General features: G+C 34.3%; 1 protein-coding gene across 1 annotated transcript; it reads left to right on the top strand.

Annotated features, from left to right (window-relative positions):
- The first annotated feature begins 5,757 nt into the window (after positions 1-5,757).
- LOC106332961 lies at positions 5,758-6,381 on the top strand. Its single transcript, XM_013771446.1, has one exon. The coding sequence runs from the start codon at positions 5,758-5,760 to the stop codon at positions 6,379-6,381; it is 624 nt and encodes a 207-aa protein (XP_013626900.1).
- The last annotated feature ends 4,366 nt before the right edge of the window (positions 6,382-10,747 follow it).

Genomic DNA, 10,747 nt, shown 5'->3' on the forward strand with positions numbered 1-10,747 from the left:
ACAATCATGATTTATCAGGCAAAATAAAAGAACCGATAATGAATTTATTAAAGATGGGGAGATGTAGAGACTAAAGAAGAAAAACTGATTCATGAAACTCAAAGAGCCAATCTGTGTTTCTTAGATGAGTCATGAACCGATGATTAAAAATTGAAAGCCCTAAACTTCCATTGAAGAGAACGCTTACAGACCAAAGAGGTTTATTGGGCTTTTTTTTAACGAATCTCATTTCAAAACGTGACTTATAAAGTATTTATTAAATCATTAGATAAAATAAATAAGTGTAGGTCCCACAGAGAAAACCGAAGAAGCAAACGTTTCCGACCTTCATAAATATATATTTGTTTCAGCCATCAATATACAAAGAATCCTTTAGCTCAGTGGTATAAATGTTGTTGTTTAGGTCTCAATAACCCGGGTTTGAATCACACACTTGACACTTTTTCACACTTTTTAAAAATGGGATCCACATATCACTGACGTGTCGCATCAGGAGTGATGCAACTGTACTATTATAATGTAGATTTATCAGCCACATATTTCCGTGCCTCTGGTCTAGTAGTAATACTGTGACAAAGCATTGCAAGGAAGCTGGGTTCAAACCCTCCTTAAAGAATATTTTATTTTTCAGCTTTTTATTTATTATTTGCTTGTGGTCTCAAAATGTGTAGGACCGGCTCTTCTCATATGACGGGTTGGTTTATTCGGATTTGATTTTCAAAATTACAGATATATTTCACAAATCAGTGAACAACAACAATAACATTGATTACAACAAAGCAAGGTAGGAGTATATATCTCCATTAACAAATATCTTCTTTTTGTAAATGGAAACACGACAAACGTTTATACAAAACGATGATGACAGCAAAGAGCATTCAAAATTTACGCTATGAAAAAATAGGAAGTTAACGACTGCACAATTCGTCGTTAAATCGTCTTTAATCTCCTATTACAAAGATTTATTAGCTCGTCGTAATGCGTCAATCGTCGTAAAATCATCGTAAATATTACGACGAACATGACTAGTATTTAAATTGTCATAAACTGGTTCGTTGTAAGTTAGACGTAATATTACGTCCACATATCTCGTCGTAAGTTAGCCGTCGTTATGTTGTCGTAAAAGTGGTTGTAAAAATTAGGTTAGATGGAAGTAAATTTACAACGAATTCACATCGAGATTCGACGTTAATTAGTCGTAAGTCTTACTACTAGTTTATGACAAATTAACATTACTATTTATTCATTTAAAAAAAATTGTTTTAAATTATAAATATAAAAAATAAAAAAAATTACAAAATTATTTTATTTCGAAAAATTAAAATAAAAATCTAATATATTAAAAATTTATAATATCCAAAATATATTACAAACCAAAAAAAATAAACCTAAAAGTCCAAGTCGTCACGTAGCTCCAAACTACGGCGCTCGGTCTTTCGCTCTAGCTCCGCCTGCTCTTCCGGTGTGCGGTTGGGGTTTATGTTTGGACGTACCACCCACCACATCTCCACAAATTCCGGGTTCACATCCGCCATGAGATCAAACATTAACGCCATGGCCATCATCTGGGTCCTGTTCTCCGCCATGACGGTGTTGGCAACCAACAAAGCTTCCCGGAGCTGAGAAATTTCCTCCCTTGCAGCAACGTGACATACTCTCGTCCTCGGAACATCGTTCACTGAACCGATTCCGACCATCAGTTCCTTTCTTCGGGACAACCAGTAATTAATTAATGAATTTGATTATTAGTAAATATATATTAATTATTATAAAATAATTAAAACATATTAAAATGTATATTAAAATATATTAATTACATTTTCGAAAAGTTTGTCATGTTCGACGGTCGACAACTGAACCGCCATCCGGATTTTGTTGCGACAGCTGGGTCTGGACCTCTTGGATCCGCCTCCACATCGTTGTGGATCCTTTCTACCCGAGCATCCACAAACGTTCCATCTGCATGTTAGTGCGTCTTCTTGTAAATTCGGGAAAGAAAAAGTGTTTCTCCTTCCTCAGCAGCCTATAAATTTTTTTTATAATAATGCGTGCTTAATAAATAATTTATTAATTATTAAAAAATAAAGAAATAATTAACACTTACCATCTTTAGGGTAACCCCGGCGTGTGGGATCTGTCCAGAAGTATGGGGCAATGGTAAATTGCCTTCGGTATCAGGCGTTAACTGGGCTGTAGAGCAATTGTTGGACGTGTGAATCGAGCGAGGCAAAAGCCAAAAGGCCTCCAGGTCTCTCCAAGTCTTATCGCTGACGTATGTGGGTTTTGCAGCATCCCATTGATACCTCATCTTCTCTTTCCGGTTGCTAACAATGTTCTTAAGGTGGTCCATCGCATTAGCTTTCTTCCCTTGCTCGTTGACGGCAATAGACCAATTCTACTTTCGCTGGAAAAAAATTAATTCATTAATAAATGTAAAAAATAAATTGGAAAACAAAATATATAAAATAAAATTTAAAATAAAACTTACCACAAAACACTTGAACCAAGTCTTCCGAATGTGTTCCGGTGTAAGAGTTTAGTTCGGATGCGCTTCAGAGAAGTATGACTTGATGGTCACTGAAACGGATCGTCCAAGGCAATTGTCCGCCTTAAACCTGTAAAATTGACAGAAAACTAAATAAGATATATAATTATAATAAATGAATGTAAATATAAAAATAATTACAAATCTAATAAAACTTACCAATAAGTGTTTGGTGGTCGATGATGGGTAAGCCTGGTAACCAGTTTCTGAATCTCACAATAAGATTCAGATGACAAATTATCTTCGGGCAAATATTTTTTAAACAACTCATCCCATGCATCCATACAAACTTCAGGTAAGTTATGATCAGTTTTGATATTAATCATCCTAGCTGCCAATGACAATTTAGAAAGATCTTCTCTACAACTTTCATAAATTGGCTGATTAGGTGCATCTAGCATTTCATAGAACCTTTTCGCATCGAAGTTAGGTTCCTCTACATTTTCTACTTCTGCAGCAGCTACTGAGGTTGTTTCACGAAATGCATCTGTAACCATGTCATGCATCCTATCATGATCTACAATATGATTCTCCTGAGGGTGACTGCTTTCAAGATGCAAATGATCACTCGGTTCTTCCCTATTACCACCATCTTCATAGTGAGTACTACTACTAGCTTCATTCCTACTTTCACCCTCTCCATGATGAAACAAAATATAGTAATGTGGGGTAAATCCTATATTTACTATATGTTTCCAAACTGTTTCACTACGAGCAAACTTGGTATTCTTGCACTTACGACAGAGACATAAAATTTTACCCGTTTCATGCGTGAAAGGTGTGTTTCCGGCCTGGTACTTGAATATCTCTGTCCCGTTGAGAAATTTGTTTCTCACAACTCCCGCATAATCTTTATGTGCATACATCCAACTCCGGACCTTATAGATATTGCCACCATTAGACATTTTTTTGAACTTTTTTTTTTGTTTTTTTTGTGCATCTTTAGAATGGGAGAGGAATGCATATTATAGGAAATTTTTGAATTTGGTAAGTGGGAATGTTGCAACGAATTTACTACTTCATAAAATTTACTTTAACTTAACAACTATATTACAACCACTTTTACCATCCATACATACAAATATTTATCACGTGTACAACAACCTCCTGTTTACTCGTAATGTAGTCGTTAATTAGATCCTAATAATTTATGACATAATTTAATCGTAATGCAACAACTACTTTACGACGACATTTAGAAATCGACGAAACTCGTCAGTAAATATGTCGTAAGGCTACAACAAATTTATGACGAATTGTTCTCGTTGTATGTTTACGTCGAGTTTACAACAATTTTTGATATAGACGTAATGTTGATGTAAATTCGTCGTAAAATTACGATCATATTTTTTTAGTCGTAACGTGTAGTCGTTACTGGCGCGTTTTCTTTTAATGTTACTGTATATTTTATATATGTATGTTCCTCTCCAGCAACTACGCTTGATGTAATTGCGACCACGAATACAACTTATTAAGTGATTCCCGATTATATGACAAAAAGAAATTCTAGCCACAATTTACAACCTTATAACATTAAGTGTCGCTGCGTTTTATCAAAGTTCTTGGAAAAATTAAACCAAAACTTCAAAAACTTTCTGTTGTTGGTATGCTATGAAAGTATTTTATTGTATTATCTTTTAAATTTTAAAAATTAAATTGAGTTTCAGTTTACTTTCTTCTATTTTAAATGAAGTAACTAGTAAAAATAAATTTATTACTTTACTTTTAGAATAAAATATTTCTATTATGTTATAGAGTAAACAATGAAATAAATTTAAAGAATAGTTTATTCTAAACTCAGTTTTTTGGGTAAATTCCAAACTTAGTTTTAGAGTAGAAAATAAAGTGTTAACAATCATTAGTGGTAGGGTTTTTCTAAGAGTGTTTAACCAATACAAATTTAGAATAATATAATTTTGTTATTAACTTTAAACAAAAAATCTTCAGTCAATGAAGCAAGATAATTCTTTTCGGGATTACCATTTTCTGGGAGTATGCTCATTCATTATTTTAATATTGTTATAAACGTAAAGAAAAAAAAAACGTCAAGAATACACGCACCAAAAGTTGACGTTCTCGTGTGTACGTATATTATGTAGAGCCTACGTTACTATGCAGCGCACACTAAATCCTACTTTTTTTACTTCTATATAAACGAACGTTTTCGTTCAATTGTAACTCGCACCTCATCTCTCTTCTCCCTCTTTATAATAAACTCTCTCTATCGTATATTTATCATATATCTGTGTTATCTCCTTTCTGCGGGTATAAAATTTCGCTCTTATTTAAATTTCTTGATACTATAAAATTATAAGTTATTTTATAATACATTATCAGCACGATCACTCTGCGATTCTGTAAAATTTATATATATCATATATAACCTTCTATAATGATCGGTATACCGCCTATATTACTATTTATTATTTTATAGTAATTATTTAAATTTATTATCATTTACCTATATTAATTTGGGTGGTATGTCGCCTCGTTAATAAACCTTGATTGTTAAATACACCATAATTATTGGCTTGGCTGTACCGCCGCATAATTTATTTGATGTTATAATTTTTCTATCGCCATAATACGCTTGATATTTATTTGTTTATTATATTATAGTTATTATATAAATGTTTGGTCACCTATATAAAATATTATGAAATTTACGGAATTTGGTTGACTGATTATTACAATATTTCCCGATTGATTTTTGGTTCATACGATTTAATCCCAACGGTCACAAAGAAAAAATTTCAAAATTTTTACATTTCTCAAACGGTTATGAACAGTGTTTTCATCTATAAATATACTCATTTTTGACTCATTTACTTCATCCAAAACATTTCATCTTTTCTCAAATATTTTCAAATCGCTCCATCCCGGTTTTTCATTGCAAGAAAGATGATTCGCATATTTTTGGTTTTATGTGCAATTCTAATTTTTGCATCTATGTACGGTCTATTTATTGGAGAATTTACTCCTGAAGAATTACGATTAATGTCAGTTTACTTTTCTATGCGCTATTTTTTCCTGTAATTACGTGTATTATTAATATAAATGGTTCATTTTAAAATTATGAAATTCTAATAAAATATATTATTTTTGTTTTAGAAATACAAATGGCAAACATCGAGAAACTTTAGTTTCCGGCTCTGAAAATAACTGGCGAAAATTACATCGGATGAGTCACAAATGTGAAACCTTACCTTGTAATGAAGAAGTTAACCGAAACGAAAAAAATCGGTAACAAATCACCGCCCGAGCATATAGCCGAAGCGATAATCTTCCTGAAGAAGCATTTAGATAAGAATCTAATGCACGACTATGCAAACATCAAAGACTCAACCGAACTTTGGCAAACCTTGAAGGAGAGGTTTGATAACCAGAAAGAAATCAATCTCCCTCACGCTCTTGAAGAGTGGAAAAACCTGAGGTTTCAGGATTTTCAAAAGGTTGAGGAATACAATTCCGCTGTTTTGAGGATAGTTGCACAACTAAATTATTGTGATAGTCCCGTCTATGAGGCAAAAATGCTCGACAAGACATACAACACTTTCCACAAAGAGCATAAACTCCTACCCCGAATTTTCAAAAAATGTGGGTACACTAGATTTTCTGAATTGATGGTTACGCTCATGTTGGCTGAAAAAAACGATGAACTACTAATCAAAAACCACAATTCCCGACCTACGGCAGCCAAGACATTCTCTAAAGTGAATGCTATGGCGGTAGAAAATTCGGAAAGGAGAAACCAGACCAACCGAGGTCGTGGTCGCCGTTTCAACAACAAACGTGGAAAAATTTACAATCCCAAGTGGAAGAGATCTAACAATTGAGTTAGATCTGAACAACTTCCTAAGGGTAAAAAAACTCAAGAGGATACCACCCAGAAGCGTGAGACTATATGTTACAAACGTGGAAGTAAAGGACATTGGTCTCGTACCTGTCGTACTCCTCCACATCTCTGCAAGTTATATCAAGAGTACATAAAAGGCAAAGCTAAAGAAGTGAATCTCACAGAAAACTTTGAAGGGACATCATACCTCGAAGACTCTGATTTCGCAAATGAGCTGGACTAAATTACTCCTGAAGAGGACTGAAATGATCATAATAAAACAACTGAATATTCTTCAGTACTTTCATGTATAATTATTACATTTCCTGTTTTAGATGAATAATGATGTTTTAACGTCACCTTAATGTATAATTATTGTGTGTTTCTTTTATTAATATTTATGACAATTTCAGAAATGGATCAAAATGCTAAAGGAGCAAAATCCAAGAACCGGTATGTATACCAGACAGTGGAACAACGCACATTATTCTGAGACAAAAGAGATATTTCTCTAATACAAAACCGACAAGAATTGTCGTCAATACAATATCAGGTCCTGCAGACGTGATTGAAGGAGCTGGTAAAATAAACTTTATGTTGCCAAATGGAACAAAGGTTTCCATAAACAATGCTCGATATTCTCCTAATTCTAAAAGGAATTTGTTGAGTTTCAAAGACATTTATCTTCACGGATATGATACTCAGTCTGCAACTGAGAATGGAAAGAAGTACATATATGTAACTTCTAATAAATGTGGCAAAAATCACATACTGGAAAAGTTCCCAAAACTTCCTCCGGGATTGCATCATACTTATATCGATGAATCGAATCAAATCATGTAGTGAAACGAAATCTAGAAGAATTCACATTATGACATGATCGCCTTGGACACCCAGGCACTACAATGATGCGTAAAATCATAAAAAGCTCACATGGTCGGTCATTCACTGAAAATCCAGAAGATTTATCAAGGGAATAAAATGACATGTATTGCATGTTCTCTTGGAAAATTGATTGTAAGGCCATCGCCAACCAATATCGATAAATAATCACCAAAGTTCCTTGAAAGAATTCAAGGCGATATATGTGGACCAATACATCCACCTTGTGGACCATTCCACTATTTTATGGTATTAATTGACACATCCAGCAGATGGTCAAATATTTGTCTATTATCATCTCGAAATGTGGCATTTGCCAGATTTCTGGTTCAGATAATTAATCTGCGAGCACAGTTCCTTGATTATACTATTAAAAGAGTTATATTAGACAACGCTGGTGAATTCACATCCCAAGCATTCAATGATTATTGTATGGTAACGGAAATTGAAGTTGAACATTATGTTGCTCTTTAATTAAGTGTCTGCAACTCATTGCAAGACCATTGATCATGAGATCAAAACTTCCAACCTTTGTATGGGGACATGCTATTTTACATGCAGAAGCACTCATTCCAATAAGACCAAGTGCATACCATAAGTATTCTCCAATACAATTAGCGTTTGGTCGAGAATCAAATATTTCCCATTTAAGAATCTTTGGTTGTGCGATATATGTGCCTGTGGCACCACCACAACGTACAAAGATGGGATCACAAAGAAGATTGGAAATATATGTTGGTTGTGATTCTCCATCAGTTATATGATACCTAGAACCACCGACTGGTGATGTCTTTACCGAACGGTTCGCCGATTGTCATTTTGATGAAAAAATATTCCCAATTCTAGGGGGAGAAAACAAAAATGTAGGAAATGATATCAAATGGAGTGTACCATCATTGTTACATCTTGATCCTCCTACTAAGGAGTCAGAACTAGAAGTTCGGCGAATTATGCATGTACAGAGTATAGCTAATCAGCTACTTGATGCATTTGCACAACCATGACGGTAACTAAATCCCATATACCAGCTGCAAATGCTCCTGCTTGTATCAAAATATCAACTGAGGAAGGACAAGCATATAATACACGTGAGTCTAAAACACGCCTGAAGCGTGGTAGATCTGCTGGTTCTAAGAATAAAAAACCTAGAAGACAAAAGGATGTCGAGATAAATGACACACCCAAAATAGCATAAAGTATTTTGGACGAAACAAATAATGAGGATACTGAGAAAGTTGAGCATCATGAGTCAGAAAATAATCATGAAATTTCTATCAATTACATCCATAATAAGAAGATATGGAAAAGAAATAAAATGGTGATGTTGATGATGCCTTCTCATATATTGTGTCAAGTGAAATATATGAAGAAATCGATGATGCAGAACCAAAATCTGTTTATGAATGTCAAATGAGACATGATTGGAACAAATGGAAAGATTCAATACAAACCAAACTCAATTCGCTTAATAAGCGAGAAGTGTTTGGATCTATTACACTCACACCTGCAGAAGTGAGACCAGTTGGATACAAATGAATTTTTGTCAGAAAGAGAAATGAGAAAAATGAGGTTACGAGATACAAGGCACGCCTTGTGGCTCATGGTTTTTCTCAAAGACCTGAAATTAATTATGAGGAAACGTATTCTTCTGTTATGGATGCAATCACATTTAGGTTCTTGATGAGCCTAGCAGCTGATAAAAATTTTGAGATGCTTCTCATGGATGTTGTTACAGCCTATCTATATGGATCATTAGATACTTATATCTACATGAAAGTTTTTGATGGATTTAAAATGCCAGAAGCATTAAGTTCCAAACCTAAAGAGTTATGTGCAATAAAATTTCAAAGATTATTATATGGGTTAAAACAATCTGGACGTATGTGGTATAATCGTCTCAGTGAGCATTTAACAAAAGAAGGATATGTGAATGATCCTATATGCCCATGTGTTTTCATCAAGAAAACAACATCCGGATTTGTGATAATCGCGGTATATGTTGATGATCTTAATATTATCGGAACTAAAAGGGAAATACAAAAGGCATCAGATTATCTCAAAAGAGAATTTGAGATTAAAGATCTCGGACAGACACAATATTGTCTTGGCCTACAAATAGAGCATTCTCAAAATGGTATATTTGTGCATCAATCCACATACACTAAAAGAGTATTGAAACGGTTTAACATGGATAAATCTATTCCTCTTAGCACACCGATGGTCGCTAGATCACTTAATATTGAAAGTGATCCATTTCGACCACTTGAGAAAAATGAAGAGATACTTGGTCCAGAAGTACCATATCTAAGTGCAATTGGAGCATTGATGTACCTTGAAAATTGTACACGGTCCGATCTATCATTCGATGTTAACCTTTTGGCGAGGTTCAGCTCATCTCCCACACGGAGACATTGGAGTGGAATTAAACATATCTTTCGTTACCTTCAAGGGACCATTGATTTGGGCTTGTTTTACCCTAAGGATTCAAAAGGTCAAATGGTTGGTTTTGCAAATGCATGATATCTTTTGAGATCCACACAAAGCCCGATCGCAAACATGATATGTTTTCACGATCGGAGGCACTGCTATATCATGGAGTTCTCAGAAATAAACGCTCGTGGCTACTTCTTCAAATCATGCTGAGATCATCACACTTCATGAAACAAGTAGAGAACGTGTATGGCTAAGATCAATAAGCCGACACATTTGTTCAAGCAGTGGGATTGACGAAAATATAGAGCCAACTATTCTATACGAAAATAATGCGGCATGTGTTGCTCAAACAAAAGAAGGATATATCAAAAGCAATAGAACGAAGCATATTCATCCGAAATTCTTCTCATACACTCAAGAGCTCGAGAAGAAGAAAGAGATTGAAGTAAGATATGTCCGAGCATGCGACAATGCGGCCGACCTGTTCACAAAATCACTTCCTACTTCAGTATTCTGAAAACATGTCCATAACATTGGAATGTGTCATCAGAAGGATCTATTACTGCTCATTCGAGGGGGAGCTTACGTAGTTGTACTCTTTTTATCTTACTATGGTTTTTTTCATTGGGTTTTCTTGGAAATTTTTTTAACGAGGCAACAAAGACGTTAAGTAAAAAAGGATAGTGACACTGGTCTCCAAGGAGGAGTGTTATAAACGTGAAGAAAAAAGAACGTCAAGAATACACGCACCAAAAGTTGACGTTTTCGTGTGTACGTATATTATATGGAGTCCACGCCACTATGCACGCACAGTAAATCCTACTTTTTTACTTAACTCGCAACTCATCTTTTCTCTTTGTAATAAACTCTTTCTATCGTATATTTATCATATATCAATGTTATCTCTTTTCTACGGATATAAAATTTCGTCATTATTTAAACTTTTCGATACTATAAAATTATAAGTTATTTTATAGCAAATATCGAGTATAATGAAGTAATAGACCTAAACCGACTTGTTGTTCAAAAAAAAAAAAAAAAAAAAACATAAA

The sequence above is a fragment of the Brassica oleracea genome, chromosome C1 (assembly GCF_000695525.1).
Source record: "Brassica oleracea var. oleracea cultivar TO1000 chromosome C1, BOL, whole genome shotgun sequence".
Taxonomy (NCBI): domain Eukaryota; kingdom Viridiplantae; phylum Streptophyta; class Magnoliopsida; order Brassicales; family Brassicaceae; genus Brassica; species Brassica oleracea.